The sequence below is a fragment of the Pristis pectinata genome, chromosome 9 (assembly GCF_009764475.1).
Source record: "Pristis pectinata isolate sPriPec2 chromosome 9, sPriPec2.1.pri, whole genome shotgun sequence".
In the NCBI taxonomy this organism is placed as follows: Eukaryota; Metazoa; Chordata; class Chondrichthyes; order Rhinopristiformes; family Pristidae; genus Pristis; species Pristis pectinata.
Window position 1 is genome coordinate 15568791 of NC_067413.1, and position 21327 is coordinate 15590117.

Below are 21327 nucleotides of genomic sequence, written 5' to 3' on the forward strand. Positions count from 1 at the left end.
CTAAATCGCCTGTTTCTGTGATGCAGATTCATACAATGTAAAATGGATATGAAACTTAACATCTTCATAAACAACACATCTGCTAATTTCAGAATGCTCGATTGCTTTCCTTTCTCAAAATCAATCCCTTTGGGTATAAAAGATATTAAAATATGTAGTTCACTGCACGTTGAAAACAATGCATGGGAAACGTGGCAAAGATAGATGTTGAATGCTAGCGATAGTCTAAGTGACTAATTTTGCTATACTTGTTTCACAGACATTTTTTCAATAAAATGTCAGGACGAAATTCACTTTTCTCTAAAATTCTACTGCTTTTTCTAAGGAGTCTGGCTTTACAGCTGAATAAATAGAAAAATTACACTGATCAGTATGATCACATCCTGCAAAATTTAAGTTTTCACAAATATTCCTCAAAATGAAAAAGCACAGCAATACATGAAAACGCTTTCAAAATTACAAAGCAAGTGAGAGAAAATGTAAAACACCTACACTTTGAAACCATAGTGCGAGCTATTCATTCTTGTCTGCAACTGTGCACCGTCTTAATTTCCTTGGCATTCTGAATTTAGATTCTCCCCTACCCAATCTCCAGGTTAGCCAAACAACAATAAATATGTACAGCACAACATGCTACATAAGCACTTCAGTTTATATGGTACCTTCCAGAATCTTGGGATGCTGTGAGGAGCCTGATAGTGAGTATTGTACTTTTTGAAGTTAGTCACTACTGTAATATAGGAAATGCAGTAACCAATTTACATTGATGAAAGACCAAGTAAAATGGCAACCAACATTACTTTAGCAGATGGAATCAGATACAATCACTGCATTTAAGAGACACTTAGACAGGCACTTGTCTAGACAAGGCACAGAAGAATATAGATCTAGTATGGGTAAATGGGATTAGTGTAAATGGGCAAAAAAGTTGGCTTGGACGTGGTTGGCCAAAGGGCCTATTTCTGTACCGTACAACTCTATGACTTTGTCATTCTTAACTCTCCTCACTGGCTGCTGACTCAGGCAAGGCAAGTGGCCCTGAAGTCCATATCCTTCCTTTCTCTATCTACAGCATTTTTAAAATTCATTCTTCTCACCTTTGCAAGGTCTGCTAAAACACAATCCTCCGGTATTTTTTTTCATAGCACAACACTTATGTATGCTATGCAACAGAATTTTACCATGAAGCTGGCACTTTCTACATCACTTATGAAGTTCATGAAATTGATTCCAGGTGCTCAGAGGTACATGGAGATGTGCAGTGGCATCCATTGGTGAGTAATACATGTTTGGATACCACTTCTGGAAAACAGAGCAATACAGCTCACTTATCCAGAAACTGATCATTCCAATGACTAGAAGTCTATTTTGACTGTATTAACAGGCAACTTACCTGACCAGGCCTGACCATGTGGAGGCAGGTGCTTTCAATCACCTACAGGCAGCTCCCCCACACCCACTGCTGTATATCAACATCATAGCTCCATCAATCATCCCTTTGATCCCCAAATTGGTCTACATTCTCTTCAACATAATGAGTGCAGGGACATTTTTGAGCCATTTTAAAACTATCACACCATTTCTTTGGTGCATCAGAACATTGAATAAGTTAAAGACATTACAATAACAAAATTACTCATCACGTTGAAACCAATTTCAAAGTTAAATCATGCATGTATCATTACTTAAATCAGATAACCTGATACTAGTATTTGGAAATATAGAGATGTCCAGATTTACAGAAATCAAGCATGATAATGTTCTGGAGTAATACCTGCCATTTCTTTCATCAATTTTTTAAAAAATTGAATGACAACTTTTCTTTTCAGAATAACCCAGAAATGTAGATGACTGGATAATCCACAGGATACAGAATGGGGCCTGTAGATTCCATGCAGTTTCACGTAGCTACAAATCTACCTGATAAGGTATACTGTAATGACATTAAGACATTGAAACAGATAACATATAAAAATTACCAAAAACTTCTCTTCTTGTTCAAGCCATCGCTGATCCTCCTCCATTTCTTGCTGTTGCCTTATTAACCGTTCTTCCATGACATTTGTTGGGAGCATCTGCCCCATTACACGCATATCCAAATTGCTAGTATCCTGGAATTGTAATAAAATCCTTAAATGCCATGCTATATCCATTCATACAGTATATTATTTATATATTCAATGAATCGTTGCAGCAATGATAGCAAATGTTTCCACTATTTTTGAGAAACCCTCACCCTTGCTTAAATTCCCATGCAATGAGAGCCACACAACAAAACCACATCGTAAGTACAGTCTTATGAATGAATTTAATACTGCAATCCAATGAAAATGCTCTTGCAGCAAAAATACTGCCTGCTTTACAATTAATTTTAGTAAAAGTACTTAATTTGTTTAGAATGCATTAGGAAGAATATCAATTCCCTGATTTTGTCTAATGTAAGAGATGTTCTACTAGTATCTAGATAAGAATTGATTTTTTTCCCCCAAAATTGCATAAATAGATAATGATAACCACTGCCATGTTTAAAGGATGTTAGGTTACAAGATGCTAAGGTAAGGGAGGAAGTTTATAGAAACAAGTCCAATGAGGATGGCAAGAAGGACAGGCAGGTGAGAGGTCAGGATAATTTGCTGAATAATAGAAGTACAACAAATCAGGATGTTAGGATACAGAATGTTAGGATAGAGGATGAGGTATATAGGAACATGTCTAAGATAGTATGTAGTGAAGATGGTAAGAAGGATAGACAGGTGAAAAGTCAGGATAATCTGCTGAACAATAGAAGTACAACAAAATCAATAGTAGATACCAGACTAAACGTACTATACTTAAATGCACGTAGCATTAGGAATAAAGTAGATGACCTAGTGGCACAACTACAGGTTAATAAATACGACATTGTGGCAATCACCAAGTCATGGCTTTATGACGGATGTGATTGGGAACTGAATGTCCAGGGGTCCACAGTGTATAGGAAGGATAGGTGGGTAGGCAGAGGGGGAGGTGTGGCCATGATGGTTAGTAGCGATATAAAATCAATAGAAAGGAAGGACGTTGGGTCAGAGGAGGTGGAATCTTTATGGGTGCAGCTAAGAAATAGCAAGGGTAAAAGGACAATAGTAGCAGTCATATATAGGCCACCTAATAGCAGTCAGGAAGTGGACGATAAGTTGCAGTTTGAGATAGAAAAAGCGTGCCAGAGTGACAATGTGAAGATAATTATGGGGGATTTTAACATGAAGGTGGACTGGGAAATCCAGCAAGATGGTAGAACTCAGGAGAGTGAGTTTGTGGAATGTCTAAGGGACGTTTTTCTGGAGCAACTTGTTGATGAGCCCACCAGGGAATCGGCTGTTTTGGATTGGGTGCTGTGTAATGAACCGGAGGTGATTAGGGAACTAAGTAAAGGAACCACTGGGAACCAGTGATCACAATATGATTGGGTTCAGTTTCAAGTTTGAGAAGGAGAAGCTGATAACTGGTGTATCGATATTTCAGTGGAACGAAGGAAATTACAATGGTATGAGAGAAGAGTTGGCCCAAATTGATTGGAAGAGTAAGCTAGCTGGAGTGACGGCAGAGCAGAAATGGAAGGAATTTCTACAGGAAATAAGGAAAATGCAGAATAGATATATTCCAAGAAAAAAGGAGGTTTTGAATGGAAAAAAGGCACAAATGTGGATAACGAGAGAGGTGAAGGCTAAAATAAAAGCAAAAGGGGCAGCGTACAAAGAAGCAAAAATTAGTGGGAAAACAGAAGACTGGGAAGCTTTTAAAAACCTGCAGAGAGAAACCAAGAAGGTCATTAGGAAAGAAAAGATGAATTATGAAAGGAAGTTGGCGGATAACATTCGAAAGGATACTAAGAGTTTTTTTAAATACATAAGGAGTAAAAGAGACACGGGTTGATATAGGACCAATTGATAACGGTGCAGGAGATATTATAATGGACGATAGAGAGATGGCAGAGGAATTGAATGAATATTTTGCATCGGTCTTCACCGTGGAGGACATCAGCAATGTGCCGGTTAGTCAGGAGTCTCACGAAATGGAACTGAGTTCAGTTAAGATTACTAGGGAGACGGTGCTAGGAAAACTAAATGGGCTAAAGACTGATAAGTCTCCCGGACCAGATGAGGTGCATCCCTGGGTTCTGAAGGAGGTGGCTTTAGAGATAGTGGAGGCATTGGTGATAATTTTCCAGGAATCGATAGACTCCGGCATGGTTCCGGAGGACTGGAGGGTCGCAAATGTAGTTCCGCTGTATAAGAAAGGAGGGAGGCAGCATAAAGGAAATTACAGACATATTAGTCTGACGTCAGTGGTGGGAAAGTTATTGGAATCTATCCTCAAGGATGGGGTTACGGAATAACTAGAGGCGCAAGGCAAGATAGGTCCTAGCCAACATGGTTTTGTGAAGGGAAGATCCTGCCTGACCAACTTATTGGAGTTTTTTGAAGAAATCACAGGTAGGGTGGATAAGGGAGAGGCGGTAGATGTTGTGTATTTAGACTTTCAAAAGGCCTTTGATAAGATGCCTCATAAGAGACTGATTAATAAGATGAGAGGTCATGGAATTACAGGTAGGAGAACAGAATGGGTGGAACATTGGCTGGTTGGCAGGAAGCAAAGAGTGGAAAGAAAAGGATCTAGTTCTGGTTGGCTACTGGTTACTAGTGGTGTGCCGCAGGGGTCGGTGTTGGGGCCGCTCCTTTTTACCTTGTACATTAACGATTTGGATGATGGAATAAATGGTTTCGTGGCTAAGTTTGCAGATGACACCAAGATAGGTGGAGGAGTAGGGAGTATTGAGGAGATAGGAAGGTTGCAGAGAGACCTAGACAGTTTAGGAGAATGGGCAAGGAAATGCAGATGAGATTCAATGTTGAGAAATTTGCAGTTGTACACTTTGGAAGCAGAAATAAGCGGGCAGATTATTATCTAGAAGGAGAGAAAATTCAAAGTACGGAAGTACAAAGGGATTTGGGGGTACTCGTGCAGGATACCTTAAATGTTAACCACCAGGTCGGATCGGTGATAAAGAAAGCGAATGCTATGTTGGCATTCATTTCAAGAGGTATAGTATATAAAAGTAAGGAAGTGTTGATGAGGCTCTACGGGGCACTAGTGAGGCCTCATTTGGAATACTGTGTGCAGTTTTGGGCCCCACATCTTAGGAAGGATGTGCTGACGTTGGAGAGGGTTCAGAGGAGATTTACGAGGATGATTCCAGGAATGAAAGGGCTTACGTATGATGAGCGTTTGTCAGCTCTTGGACTGTACTCACTGGAGTACAGAAGAATAAGAGGGGACCTCATAGTGACATTTAAAATGTTGATAGGAAAGGACAGAGTAGATGTGGCTTGGCTGTTTCCCTTGGTGGGTGAGTCCAGGACCAGAGGGCACAATCTTAGAATTAGAGGGAACAGTTTCAAAACAGAGATGAGGAGAAATTTCTTTAGCCAGAGGGTGGTGAATTTGTGGAACTCCTTGCCACGTACAGCAGTGGAGGCCAGATCAGTGGGGGCGTTCAAGGAGGAGATAGATAGATATCTAAATAGTCAGGGTATCAAGGGATATGGGGATAAGGCCGGAAATTGGGATTAGAATAGGTTTTTTTTCTCTTTCCCCCCCATTCCCCATTTCTTTTTTCCCCTTTTCCTTGGAGCAGACTCGATGGGCTGAATGGCCTGCTTCTGCTCCCTTGTCTTGTGAACTTGTGAAGGACAATTGTGTAATGTTATACATCAAATATTCGTTCATGTAATTATATTACCTCCAGATTTTGTGGCCAAATTGGAATATCCTGAGGCCTATGGTGATTCCAGGAATCATGAGCATCTAATACACTGGCCTGTGCAGAATAAATACTTCCAGGCATGGGCGAAATTCCATGCGAACCAGTATATCCGGAAACCTGCTGTAAAATGTAATTAGAACAATGAAATATAAAATGCAAAGGGAACAATTTTAAATTATGACTACTTAGCATATCAGTCTGTCAGTAAATCTGTAAAATGAACTGTTTTCTCTCTATGGACACTGCTTGACCAGTTGTGCATTTCTAGCACTTTGCCTTTATTTCAGATTCTTAACCTCTGCAATATTTTACTTCAAGACATTTTAAATATTGGATTATAGAATTTAATATCAGATTACAATGTTACAATGTTTACTGGGCTGTAAGGAAATCACTGTACAATTTTAAACACTTGGAAATAGAATGTAACACACATGGAAAATCTACCTATTCCTTTTTCTCTGGGCTCAAGGGCAAGGTTAATAGGTGTACATTATACCTACATTATGTTAATCACATTTTATAACATCTTGTTTGCAATCAATGCAAATTTTGGACTTTCCTTTGGATATGCTTAATGAGGAATCAGAAAAACTTTTCCTCGTCACTTTTTGGAAGCACTAATGAGTGTTTATTATGAGAATATTTGTATCTACACAATATACCAGGACAACTGATATTAAATAAATGATCACCACTGTAATAACTGGTTTGTAGTTCATACATAACTTTCGGGGGAATCTAGAATGCCTTTTCATGTATTTCTACAATGGCCTGATTATGAGACTACACTAATCCATTCTCAATCTTCAATAAATTTAATTTGGTCATCTTCATTCTCACCAAAAACAGTCCAAGGTGCAGGGCAGTAATGATGTTTTGCAATAACATGTTACTTAACTGAGAGGGACAAAATTTCTAACTCATTATTGCTCTATCCTACATGAGTTATCTTGCATTTGAAGTAACTTATGGCATTTACCTGATAATGATTGTGTTGCACCATATGCTGAGGACTGGGGAAAATCCCATCACTGGATCTTGGACTTGGGTAGCCAGGTCTACTGGGCTATTGTAGAAGAAATAGGAAACAAACATCAGTTGAAATACACTGCAAATAATACCAATGATCACAAAGAGCTAAGTATCTGTACTGTACAGATGTGAGCACAAAGTATGAAAGAAAATTGGTTATTTCAGTTATGTAGACAGGACATAGATTTTGATAGATTCAGCTTGAATATTTCACTGTTTGGCTTATATGGCTGTATTTAAATTTGTGTAAACAACATCTGGACAACTTTAAAATGAATTGAAGTATTATTTATGTCAATTTTTCATTCAAGACAGCTGAGTAAAGAAGTGGCAACAGCAAGAATTGAGTTGCAGTCTCTGCAATTAGTGCATTCATAATAAAGCAAATTTAATTTATTAAATGCAGTAATAACTGATTGTTCATTAATTAGAGACCAGTGATGAGATACAAAGGAAACTTCTTCAAACTATTATCTCTGGTCTGCCTTTCTCCTGAAGCACAAAAAGGAAAATATGCAATCCGTTTAAAGCAAGTTGATTAAAACAAACATACATTTAGAATGTATGTTTTTTTTAAGTCATGCAAATGGTAAAATAGTTTCTTTTGGTATGTGTTGTTACTCATTCTAACAAGGTCCTCCATATTAATGATATTACGAAACCGAAACAGATGACAAGTAGCTTTCCTGAAAAATGTTTTTCTCCACCCAAGAAGTGCAGCAGTACTGGTTAACAGAATGAGTCAGTAGCACAGTTATGGCCATTTAGCCCACCTTAAAAGAACAGCTCTTTGAAGGAGCTTTCTAATAAATCTCACTCCTCTTTTCTCTTGGTTCTTCAAATTTCTTCCCTTCAAGTACTTATCCAATTCTTCTTTGAAGTTATTACCGAATTCATTTACCACCTTTGCTTTGGTTTTTTTGTGCAATAGTTACCATTTCTTTTGACATGAAATTTCTCTTCAGTCATTCTACCTAAACCATTCATGATTTTTAACACCTTTATCAATAATCCATTAACCTTCTCCGCTCTAAATACACAGATCTGGATTTTCAACAAAACTGAAATATTTCATCACTCTCCACATATCTTCTCTACACTCTAAAATTATGAATGTCCATTTTTTCCTGAACTTCATATTTCAACCTCTCGAATCAGATTTACGTTCCTGCTATTGTACAGAAATCCCTTTTATCAAATTACATCCCTTGACTGTAATAGTAATGAATTCTGATAAAATACATTTGACCACACAGTCACATCTAATATAACAAAAAACTGGAATTTGTATGTTACCTTTGATGTATTAATATAATCCTAAGATACAATAGAAGGAAATAATAAAACAAGTGTGAACAGCAAGCTTAAAAAAAGTGATTCATGAGAGTAATTGAAAAGTGGTCAGTATGGTGGATTTTTAATAAAGGAAGGAGAGGTGCAAGTGATTAGATGGGGATTTACAGAGTATTAAAAATACTGCATCAATAAATGAAGGAAAGATGGATGCATATGTTTTGAAAGGTAGAGAAACAAAGACCTTTTGGGAGAAAGAAGGGATTTAAACAGGAGAATTTTAAATTATTGGTGTCGGAGGACAATGAATGGCAATCTGCAAGGACAGGAGTGAAAAATACCTGGTCTTTGGAGCTATGAGACAGTTGCTAACTGAGCTGCTGCCTCATAGCTCCAAGGACCTGGGTTCAGTCCTAACCTCCGGTGCTCACTGTATGGAGTCTGGATGTCCTCCCTGTGGCCACATGGGTTTCCTTTAGGTGCTCCAGCTGCCTCCCACATTACAAAGGCATGCAGGTTAGTAGGTTAATTGACCACTATGGATTATTTCCAGTGTGTGGGTGAGTGGTAAAATTGGGGGGTGGGGCAGGTTGAAAAAGATAGGAGAATAAAATTAGATTAGCATAGGCTCAGTGCAGGTGGGTGTTTGATGATCAGCATGGAGTTGGTGGGCAGAAGGGCCCATTTTTGTGTTGTATGACTCAATGATTATTAAAAAGCTCCTTTACATTTATTTAGAACATAGAACAGTACAGCACAGGAACAGGACCTTCAGCCCACGATGTCTGTGCTGACCATGTCAACCTAACTAATCCTATCTGCCTGTGCAAGGTCCATATCCCTCTATTCCCTGCCTGTTCATGTGCCTAACCAAATGCCTCTTAAAAGTTACTATCGTATTACTTCCAGCACCTCTCTGGCAGCACATTCCATTCTCTGTGTAAAAAAAACTTGCTTCGTAAATCTCCTTTAAACTTTCTCCCTCTCACCTTAAAGCTATGCCTTCTAGTATTTGACATTTCCACCCTGGGAAAAAGACTCTGACTACCTACCCTATCTGTGCCTTTCATAATGTTATATACTTTGATCAGGCTGCCCCTCATCAGCTTCCGAAGCTCCAGAGAAAAGAAACCATGTTTGTCCAACTGCTCCTTATAGCTAATACAGGAAACATCCTGGTGAACCTCTTCTGCACCCTCTCCAAAGCCTCAACAACCTTCCTGAAATGCAGCAAACAGAACTGCACACAATACTCCAAATGTGGCCTAACCAAAAAGTTTGTAATGTTTGAATAGATATTTAGTCCTTTGGGGATCTGACCATGACATAACTCTGCTTAATAATTTTTCTCTGCAACATAATCAGTCTAACTTGGGTGTTACTGATTAGAGTATAAGCTTTTAGACAAAGTTCACAATGGCAGCACTGTTATTTCTCTGATTAGATAGTCTTCTAATGCTTCAATGTTTAGTAATCAAATTCAGAAGTATTTTTTGTTACAACTTTGAAGTGAACAACAAAATGGTGCCTCTCTCGCTCTGCTCATCCATGACAGGGCACTTGACAATGGGTACATCATAGCAGGATCTGTCCTGTCTCACATTACATCCATACTGTAAAGAATATCAGATAGGAACCTTGGCTGATTTCCATCTCTTTCATTTCCTTGAGCAAGAGCTGCTGAGGCCTATTCCGATAGCAAAATCACTTCCTAGCTAAAATCAATTGATTCAACACAGACTGAAATCACTGATAACACCATGTAGAGGTTGAGGGCATTGTTTAAAAATAAAAGCAGTTTATATTAATGGAATTTCAGAACGTAGATTGTCATGCTCAACTTTTCCTTTAAAATATTCATGTATTCATTTATGATGCTTTCATATAAAAATACTGATCATACAATCATAAACTGCAATCAGTATTCATACCATATATAGAGAAAGAAATTCTATTATACCATTTATGTTACATGTGCATTGCTCATCAAAGCATGGCAATTTTATATTCCATTAGTAGCTTTGGTACTGGTGAGAAAATTATGAAATTGCACATGTGAAATTGGTGTTTTTGTAAGTAGGAACATGATAGGTCTATAATGCAAAATAAGCTAAGTGATGAAAGAAAAGTAACAGATTCTCTGCCAAAGGGAGTACCATAATTGACATGCTGGGTTAGATTGAACATTAGTTCATCCATTTCACTCAAGAAGAAAAGGATGCTACTCAAAGAGATTGGTAATTTAAGGCAACTTTGTCTAGTGGTTAAACTTTCTGCTGCATTATCGCAACTGAAAACATCTGTGACCCATTTTGAGTACTATCAGATTAGCTGTACAAAAATTAATAGTAATGAAGGATTTTTTTTTCAGTGTTGAAACAGTTTGTCTCATCACCAGCTTCAAAAGAGTGCAATATTTTATCACTTGCCATACCAACAGTTTCATGATTTCTAAATTTAGTGTCAAACAGGTGTGCTTACTTTGCTGTAGTCACAGGGAAAATGGTTACCACTAACACTACTAAAATAATTTTAAGTAATGGACTTACAGTCAACAGAGGAGATCCATATCCTGTTAATCAGGGTTGGACACAAATCCTGCATTAAAGTTGTACTCATGATACACTTGTTAAGAAAACTCTGTCAGTAACAAAAAAAAAGGGGTATTCTGATGGTATTATGTCAGAGTGTTAGCAAATGAATTTGCTTACACAAATTTCCTTATATGGCAAGCTCCTGCTCTGAGATCACCATTTTGAGACATTAAAACAAGCAGAAATGTTGCCTCATAGGAAGTGGGGAAGGAAAATTGTTTTCACATACTCAGAAGTGAAAGTAGGCCAGTACAGTGTACTGGTAAAAAAAACATTCAATGCAATCAGTACAAAAGGGTTAAATTGGTAACGTTAGTGATAGGTCTGTACTGGTAGGAAGTTAAATTATTCTCACCCCTGCATATACATGTGCTCTCAGCTTAAATAGAAAAAGTGAACACAAATGGTGACTTTTTCTTTTACTAGTAGCATTGAAATTAAAAAGATCATGAAAAGCATTATTCCTACATAGTATGCCCGATGTAAAGTTTAAAATAATAAATTACTAACTGTCTTTCACTATTTAGTTCATTCATATCCATTATTAGCTTTAAGACAGTAATGATGTTATTTCCCTTTGCACAGAGAATCCTAACCATTGTTTCTCCCTGGTCTCGTCTCCATTCTTCAGACATCAGTTGTTGCTTCAGCCTGTCAAAATAAAATGGAAGGGGACAAGCACACAGTCCATAAACCGAAGGGGGCAGAGAAGGCCTGTGCCGATGTCGTAACGGAAGACGTCTGTCAGACATTGATGCACAGAATGGATGCTCATAAACTGATGGCTGTTCTAAACTTAAATAAAACTTGGTGTTGCGCTGGGAGAACTCAGGAAAAGATAGACTGTCCAAGCTAAGACTGTGTTGCAAAGATGGCCAACGGGCTGGCTGCAGACAGACACACAAAGCAGATTAAAGTAGCAAAGCAGCATGAATCAGTGCAGCAAAAATGCATTACTCTTACAAACGTTATGGATGACCAATGAACATGCAAAGCAAGATCCTAGACATGCTATATGAAAACCATAAACAGCATACTCAACAGAGGTAACAGCTCAAGTAGAAATTGTTCTACAAGTAACATTTAAACCGTATCAGATAATTCTGGAGCAAATGGGACACGATATGTCACCTTCTGTTATCCTAATGATAAAATGCTAGTGTTTTCAATGCATAATATTGCAAAGCACAATCTCAGGAAAATCATAGCCACTTGGGTTTATAAAATACACACCCATTGAAATACTCGTTATTTTGCAGCATTCTGTAGGAATTGCATTAAATTCAATTTGCTTTGTTGAAATAAAAGCTTAGACATTTGAAATGTTATTTAATGATGTATGCTGAACTTAACTTGTAGTTGCACATACCTGTCAGTTCAGTTTAGAATTTTTGTCAAATAGATGGTTTCAATATTGTATCAGAAGACAACACAAATAAACCTAAAACTAAATATTAGCTTTACTGCAGCTAATAAATTTAATTGTATAAAGGCAATATCCAGCTGACTTGATTTGAATTGGGTACTCCCCCAGATGGCTCGTGGCTTTGGTTGGATTCTACAGCATAATTTAAAATGAGCCCATGTATGCCACGTTTTCCATCAAATACCAAAAATTCTGATCTAAAGGAATGGCTTCTCATTTCTGCTCAAACAAGCTGATCTTCAACATTTAATACATGACACAAAACAAGCGTGAAAAAGTCTAAAATGTCTCTATGGCTTTATTTACAAATCCCAGGAGACATTTACTGTATGAACCAACCTATCAACACACCCTTCCGCTTTCAAGGATTTATGCACATGCACACCCAGGCCTCAGTTCTATAGAATGTACAGGGACCACATTATTTAGTCTTCTTGTCGCTCTTTATTCTTTCTGAAAAATTGCCTCACTCACACTTGTTTTAAATTTCACCAATCTGTCCTTCCATTCAGCAAGTGCATGTCTTCTTGCAGCCTATTGCCACACTTCCATGCTTTATGTCATCCACAAACATGGAAATGTTACTCTGCAGATCCATGTCTAAATCACTAGAACAGATAAAGAAAAAGTATTGATCCCAGCACTGACCCCTGGAGAGCCGCATGGTGCAACATTCTCCAATGTGGGAAAATATTTACCACTGCTCTCCGTTAGCTACTTTTACATCAATTTCCTGTCCATTCTGCTAGTTATCCTTTAAGTTCACGGGCCTCAACATTACTAACCTGCCTTTTCTGTAGGTCTTTATTAAATGACACTGCTTGAGGGGATGGAAGGCAAAGACTTTCACAGTAGTGAAGTACAGGTCATCCCTAGCTTATGAATGCCCGACTTACATGCAGTCCGTACATACAATTGAGCGTTTGGGAGACTGGTGGGATGGATTTGCTGGCTGCTGCAGGAATCTTTTAGCGGGTGGGATCCCAGTTGTGAACTGTTTGGGTTGCAGTTTACAGGAATGGAACCCTGGGGAGGACCTGTATTTAGACAAACACTTGCATTGCAAAGGCAAAGAAACTTAATAGCCAAGAGCTAAAAACCAGATTAGTATAGATGGATACATGATAATCAGCAGGGACATGGTAGGCAGAAGGCCCTGTTTCTGTGCTCTATGACCATGACTCACTGCTTTGCAATCCTCCAAGATCGATACACATCTTGCCTTTCACATACCCCAATTTATTCAGTCCACTATTGGAGGTGCCTTCCTTTGCTATCGAAGACCCTAGCTCTAGAACCTGCCTCCTGAATTCCTTGGCTTCTCTTTTCACTTATAAAATATTCCTTCAAAACTATCCATTTAACTAAACCTTTGGCCACCTATGTTAACATCTCCCAGGGCTTGGTGTCAAATTTTGTTTGATAAACAGTAGCTCGGGAAATTTCATCATGTTAAATACAATATACAAATTTGAGCCACTGTTATAAATTCAAACCTATGTAAACATAATGTGAAATTTTACAGTTGAGTCATTCAAAATTTCACAAATACTATCAAACCTGAAACCATAAGTAAAAGATACATTAAACAGTAACAAATGTAAATTTACATTTAATAGGAGGCCATTGGAATTGAAAAGATACTTTAAGTCAAACCTGGAATCAAACAATACCACAATATTGGTACATCATACTGATCAGATGTTTTAAATTGGTCTAGATAGCCAAGTCTGTACCTTTGGAGGGGCTTCATCCGATCCTCCAGAATCCCAGGACACTGTGATCTGTCGTCTCTGCTCCATCCTCATTCGTTCTTCTTGCTGCATTTTCTCTTCTTCCAGTATTGTACTGAAAGGGGAAATAAAACCATGTATTTCAACTATTAATCAGAAAAACAAATTGCTTTTAACAATAACTGGACCTCATCACTGAGGAAAATTCAGACAATTCAAAAACAAATATTTATTTTTTCAAACGTGTATAGAGTAATGGGGCTTGGAAGCCAGAAGTGGCCAACGTACTGACAAAACAATTGTACAGTGTTTTTCCCATATAGGAGAGACCATTTCGCTCATTGAGTTAATGCTGGCTTTCAGAGGAATCACATCAATCTCATTCCCCACCTACTTCCCAGCAAAACATTCTCCCTCACATGTTCATTAACCTCTCCTGATCCCCCTGCACCTACCTGTATTAAGGTTAATCGGATACTGTAAATTACATTCACAGCATATCTTTGAGATGTAGGTTGCTGGAGCTATGAGGCAGCAGATCTACTTGCTGCACCACTATGCGCTCTAGAAAACACCTTGAGTCTTTCACAAAACTAACCAGATAACAATGGGACATCAAACCAAAGAAGGTGATGTCACAAGAAATTAATGGAAGTTTTAGAGAGAGCACCTCAAAGGAGGAAACATTAGGGATAGAATCCAGATTGTGGGCAAGGTTTTCAATATTGATGCATCATAGAACATAAAACATAGAACACTACAGCACAGTACAGGCCCTTCAGCCCACAATGTTGTGCCGACATTTTATCTTGCTCTAAGATCTATCTAACCCTTCCTTCCCACATAGCCCCCTATTTTTCTATTATTCATGTATCTAAGAGTCTCTTAAATGTCCCTAATGTGTCTGCCCCCACAACCTCTGCTGGCAGTGCGTTCCATGCACCCACCACTGTGTAAAAAAACTTACCCCAGACATCCCCCTTATACCTTCCTCCAATCACCTTAAAATTATGTCCCCTCATGTTAGCCATTGTCGCCCTGGGAAAAAGTCTCTGACTGTCCACTCGATCTATGCTTCTTATCATCTCTCATCCTCCTTCTCCCCAAAGAGAAAAGCCCAAGCTCACTCAACCTATCCTCATAAGACATGCTCTCCAATCCAGGCAACATCCTGGTAAATCTCCCCTGCACCCTCTCTAAAGCTTCCACATCCTTTCTATAATGAGGTGACCAGAACTGAACACAATACTCCAAGTGTGGTCTGACCAGAGTTCTATAGAGCTGCAACATCACCTCGCGGCTCTTGAACTCAATACCCCGACTAATGAAGGCCAATACTCCATACGCCTTCTTAACAACCATATCGACTTGCGTGGCAACCTTGAGGGATCTATGGTCGTGGACTCCAAGATCCCTCCGTTCCTCCACACTGCTAAGAGTCCTGCCGTTAACCTTGTATTCTGCCTTCAAATTCGATCTCCCGAAGTGTATCACTTCACACTTATCCAGGTTGAACTCCATCTGCCACTTCTCAGCCCAGGTCTGCATTCTATCAATATAGTCTTTCAATAGGGTCTTTCAAGAGACTGTTAGATAGGTACATGGAGCTGAGTAAAATAGAGAGCTATGGGTAAGCCTAGTAATTTCTAGGGTAGGGAGATGTTCGGCACAGCTTTGTGGGCCCAAGGGCCTGAATTGTGCTGTAACTGTTCTATGTTCTAATATCCTGTTGTAATCTACAGCAACCTTCTACATTATCCACAACACCACCAACCTTTGTATCATCAGCAAACTTACTAACTCACCCTTCCACATCCTCATCCAAGTCATTTATAAAAATCACGAAGAGCAGGGGTCCCAGAACAGAGCCCTGCGGAACACCACTGGTCACCGACCTCCAGGCAGAATACGCCCCATTTACCACCATCCTCTGTCTTCCATGGGCGAGCCAATTCTGAATCCACACAACCAAGTTTCCCTGGATCCTATGCCTCCTGACTTTCTGAATAAGCCTTCCATAACGAACCTTATCAAACACCATACTAAAATCCATGTACACCACATCCACTGCTCTACCTTCATCAATATGCTTTGTTACATCCTCAAAGAATTCAATCAGGCTCGTGAGGCACGACCTGCCCCTCACAAAGCCATGCTGACTGTTCCTAATCAGCCTATGCTTCTCCAAATGCCCATAAATCCCGTCTCTGAGAATCTTCTCCAGTAATTTGCCCACCAGTAGTTATTCTATCAGCCATTTATTACGCATCTCTGGAAAACTCTCATAATTCCTTTATTAGGCTTCCTCCATACTCTTAAAGGATTCACTGATAGACCTTGCTGTTGGATATGTGCTTACTGAAGTGGACGCAAGTTTTTGTCACAGACAGCATTGCTTGAATGTGCAAGTTTGCTGTGTAGATATGCCATCACTGATAATAAGGAGGTTGTACATCTTGTAGATATGGATTTTCATTACTACTGAAAGGCTGGAATCCCTGGTCTCTGAATGCTCAAAGTGCAGAAGGAGCTTTTGGGGTGGTATTAAGAACTACAAGTCCATCCATCAGGAGAACACTGAAATCCCGTGTAAATGACATAAGGAGCATCCTCTCTCAAACTACCCACCCATCCAGTCAGGCTTCACTTGTTCCTTCTCTGGAAGAGCCTACAGTTCCAACATTGGCCTCATCGATTACCTTGGAACCCACAATCTGGAGTGGAAGCCTTGATACCAAGGGAATGCCTAAGAAGATATAACTGAAGCATAAGCTCTCTATTTTTATGTCCACTTCTTTCAGCCAAATTGAAAACTAAACTGCAAAGTAATAAACTAAACAGTTCCATATTTACCAATAGATTTTACACCAAGCTTCATTTTTTAGAACTATGAAAATAAATCAGGTTATTGTAACTACAAGACTTAATGGATTTAGGAATCTTAACCATTAGTAGTTTAGCCAATTGCTGCAAGAAAATGAAATTCACTGTCATATCGTACAGTGGTTTGGCAGCTAACTCAGCAAGTTCTATTTAAGTCCCGTTTATTAACTGTGGTAAGAACCGAAGTTCATGGATCAGATCAGGAAAGGTGTAACTTAGTTGTGGAGCAATGAATAGCCTGAAATCTCTGTTCATGGTGAACGTTATAGACCATCAGAACACATTCGACAGAAGAAGACAAGAACACAACCAATAAGTGACAAGACACTATGACAACATTGAAACTTTTGTGATTAAGATTCAGCTATGGGAGAAGCAACATTGCTGGAATAAACTGGCACATATTCCCACCGCGAAATCAGCCAATGTTATTCTCAGTACTCTGTGTGCTGTCATAACAGAAAGATACGTAAAGCAAAATTGTGGAGCTTAGAAAGGACTTGAAGAAAAGGTCTCCAATTTCAGGAATCATGAAGCAAGGTCGTAGTTTTCAGAGCAGCACGTTCATCAATCTGCATGAAGTATCAGTAGGGGCTCCAAATGGACATTATTTAACTGCAGCATGACAGACGATTAAAGGACATGTTTTAGAACAATAGGGTAATGGTATTAGCAAACACCAAAATATTTGTGTTATTTGTATGAAAAATTGTTTTTAAAATGTGGGGCTGTGTATAGGCTTAAGCAAGTATTCTCAGTCATGAATATCAACAATCTTAAACAATATTCTCAATTTTGTGAAGCATACTTAAAACTCGATACTCAAGGTAGCCACAGCTTACATGTTTATTCCAAAGGGTACTGCAATTGCTCAAGGTAAAAAGGTGCAAGATATTGAGATGCAGCAGTAAACCAAATATAAATGCAAGTACCAATGTTTACCTCAACCTTCCAAGAGTGGGTTTATTGGAACAGGCCAATTATATAATGAGTTTTAAACCCTAGGTTAGGGAATGTCAAAGAGTCACAGAGTTGGACAGGTTAGGAAGAGGCTCTTTGGCCCACCATGTGCATGCCAACCATCATGCCCATCTCTGCTAATTCCCTTTGCCTTCATTAATTCCATATCCCTCTATGCACTGTTCATTAAATACCTGCCCAGATGCCTCTTAAATGTTGTGACTGTTCCTATCTCCATCACATTCTCTGACAGCTTATTTCAGACACCAACTACTCTTTGTGTGAAAAATGTACCCCTCAGATCCACTTTAAACTTACTCCTTCTCACCTTAAACCTATGCCCACTTGTTTTAGACACCCCTACCATGGGCAACAGATACTGGTTATCTATCCTATCTATAACTCTCATAATTTTATATACCACTATCATGTCACCGCTCAAGCTTCCTTCACTCCAGGGAAAAAAGAACCAGCCTATCCAATCTCTCCTGATAACTCAAGTCCTCCAAACCAGGCAATATCCTTGCGAATCTTTTTCTGCACCCTCTCCAGCTTAATCGCATCTTTCCTGTAGTGTGGCAACCAGAACTTCAGACATTGTCCATGGCATAAGAGATAAAGACAAATGGAAGTGTGTCCATGAGTGATCTTGAAAACAGAATGAAAGGAATCAGAATCAGGTTTATTATCACTAACATATGTCGTGAAATTTGTTGTTTTGCGGCAGCAGTACAGTGCAAGACATAAAAATTACTATAAGTTACAAAAATAAATAAATAGTGCAAAAGAGGAATAATGAGGTAGTGTTCATGGGTTCATGGACTGTTCAGAAATCTGATGGCGGAGAGGAAGAAGCTGTTCCTGAAACCTTGAGTGTGGGTCTTCAGGCTCCTGTCCCTCCTCTCTGATGGTAGTAATGTGAAGAGGACATGTCCCAGGTGGTAAGGGTCTTTAATGATGATTGCTGTCTTCTTGAGGCACCGCCTCTTGACGATGTCTTTGATGGTGGGGAGGATTGTGCCCATGATGAAGCTGGCTGAGTCCACAACCCTCTGCAGCCTCTTTTGATCCTGCACATTGGAGCCTCCATTCCAGGCGGTGATGCAATCAGTCAGAATGTGCTCCACTGTACATCTACAGAAATTTGCAAGAGTCTTTGGTGACATACCAAGTCTCCTCAAACTCCTAATTAAGTAGAGCCGCTGGCATGCCTTCTTCGTGATTGCATCAATGTATTGGGCCTAAGATAGATCCTCTAAGATATTAATCTTGTGCTGTACCAGCCAGGATCTCCTGGTGACAGGCCATTTTAAAATCACTTCTGTTTCCCACAAGGACACGTCTGTCCCCAGCCTCCTTTACTGCGAAGTTGAGGCTAGACGCAGATTCCAGGACCACCACCTTATATTCCATCTTGGTAGTCTCCAACTTGACGGCATCAACATTGATTACTTTAACTTCCAGTAACTGCTCCCCTCTGTCCCCCCCCCCCTTTGTTTTCCCTTATCCTTCTGGCCCCATTACCCCTTTTCCTTCCCCTCCCTGATAACCTGCCCATCACCCATACCTTCCTCCCCCCCCCCTTTGTTTTCCCTTATCCTTCTGGCCCCATTACCCCTTCTCTTTCCCCTCCCTGATAACCTGCCCATCACCCATACCTTCCTCCCTCTGGTTCCCCACCTCCTTCCTTTTATTCCATGATCCGATATCTTCTCCTATCAGATTCCATCTTCTTCAGCCTTTTGCCTCTTCCAGGTATCACCTCCCAGCTTCTCACATCATTCCCACTTCCCACCCCCTCCCTCACCTACCTATCTTCACACCTCACCTGGATTCACCTATCACCCACCAACTCATGCTTCTCCCTCTCCTCCTACTCTTTTATTCTGGCTTCTGCCCTCTTTCCTTCCAGTTCTGATGAAGGGTCTCAGCCCGAAACGTCAACTGTTCATTTCCCTCTATAGATACTGCCTGACCTGCTGAGTTCTTCCAGCCTTTTTTGTGTGTTGCTTATGAAATAGAAGACTTGAGTAAACAGGGAAGTATAAAGTTACAGGTAGAAAGGAGATTGACAAATTATCATGACGAGGCAGGGTGAGATAAAATGCAGGCAGTGACTAGTTATTTAGAGCAAAGGTTGAACCATCTCAGAAAGGGAGTAGATTTTGTTTAATCCTCTGAGTAATAATCTTCCAAGGCAATTTACAAATAATCAAAATGTTTGACATACTGCAATTACAAAATATCATCTTTATAACAGGGCTTAAACTAAAATAAAATTTAAAATATTTAGATATGTTGATTCAAGTAGTTTATAATTATAATGAAGAAACAAAAGACAGTTTTTCTTTTTTTGAATGGAAGAAAAATGCATTTAAAAATTTGTTTAAAATCCCGAAGAAAAAAACTACCATAAAAGAAATTAATTCCTTTGTGCAATAAGTTATTTGATGGCTTTTAATTGATAGCTGATTTTCAACAAGATAGAACGGAAGGATTCAGATGTTAAAGGTACTCATAGCAAAATAAAAATGGATAAGCTTTACATATAACATTGTTGTTTTCCACATACTAAGTCAAAGACCTGCACAAACAGTTAAAATTAACATTTCTTTAAGTATAGATTTTTTTTTTTGAGGACAATAAACTGTCATCTCTCTGATAAGGTGAAATAATGTGGCCATTAAGGAGTAGTGTAATGTCATATAGTCTGGCCTACCAGGACATGTCCAGCAAGCTAGACTAAATACAGGGAAGAAAAAAGGGACGTCAGGCAAAATTTGCCAGTCCTGATAGAAACAGAAAGAACAAGTTAACCTTTTTTTTTGCTTTTTCTTTCATTTGATAGTCTGGCCTGTTGGGCATGTCCTAATATGCCAGACTATACAACATTACACAGACTTTCCAACATTAGCAACACATTACGTAGACAAAGGAGCTTAACTTCCATAGTGACCACATTATTTCACCCTATCAAGAGAACTCTTTGTTCCACCCATCATCCTCTCCCACCGATACTAACTTGTTTCTCTCTTTCTCAGTTCTAATGAAGGGTCTCAGACCTGATATGTTAACTGTTTCTCTTTCCACAGATTCTACCTGACCCTCTGAGGTTTACCAGGTTTTCTAGTTTTATTTCAGATTTCTGACATCTGCAGTTTTCATTGATTTTCAAACTGTCGTGTCTGCCCCTTTTCAATTCATTGCATCACTAGGCAAATTCCACAGGAACCAGGACAGTATATGCATATGAGTTCATCTATTTTATTCATGTCCATACATCTCACTTGGGTTGGAATACAAAAATCTCTGTCGCCAGTTGCAAGCATTTATACAAAGCTGAATTTCAGCAAAATGCTCACTACTGGGTTTCAGTCTAACATTATAAACTGGAAAATGGCCATTTAGTTTGGAAAATACTGGTCCTCCCAGGTTATGAACTCCCAACTTATGGACAGTTTGGGAGCGTTTGGGAGACCACTGGGATGGATTTGTCACATGTTACAGGGCTGCAGGAATCTTCTGCTGGCATGCCTTCTCTCCCCATTCCCCTTCCCCCACACTCCTAAGCTGCAACAATCAGAGGCTGGGTCGAGCCAA

General features: G+C 39.3%; 1 protein-coding gene across 7 annotated transcripts in view; it reads right to left on the reverse strand.

Moving 5' to 3' along the window:
- The window catches only part of ptk2aa (protein tyrosine kinase 2aa), a 373012-nt gene that overhangs the window by 38430 nt on the left and 313255 nt on the right, over positions 1 to 21327 (reverse strand). For all 7 annotated transcript variants that reach the window (XM_052023866.1, XM_052023870.1, XM_052023869.1 and 4 more), the window contains 4 exons: positions 13888 to 13999; positions 6786 to 6872; positions 5780 to 5923; positions 1980 to 2111 (listed from right to left, as the gene is read on the reverse strand). In XM_052023866.1, the coding sequence (XP_051879826.1) occupies positions 1980 to 2111; positions 5780 to 5923; positions 6786 to 6872; positions 13888 to 13999 (475 nt within the window). The remainder of the gene's footprint in view (positions 1 to 1979; positions 2112 to 5779; positions 5924 to 6785; positions 6873 to 13887; positions 14000 to 21327) is intronic.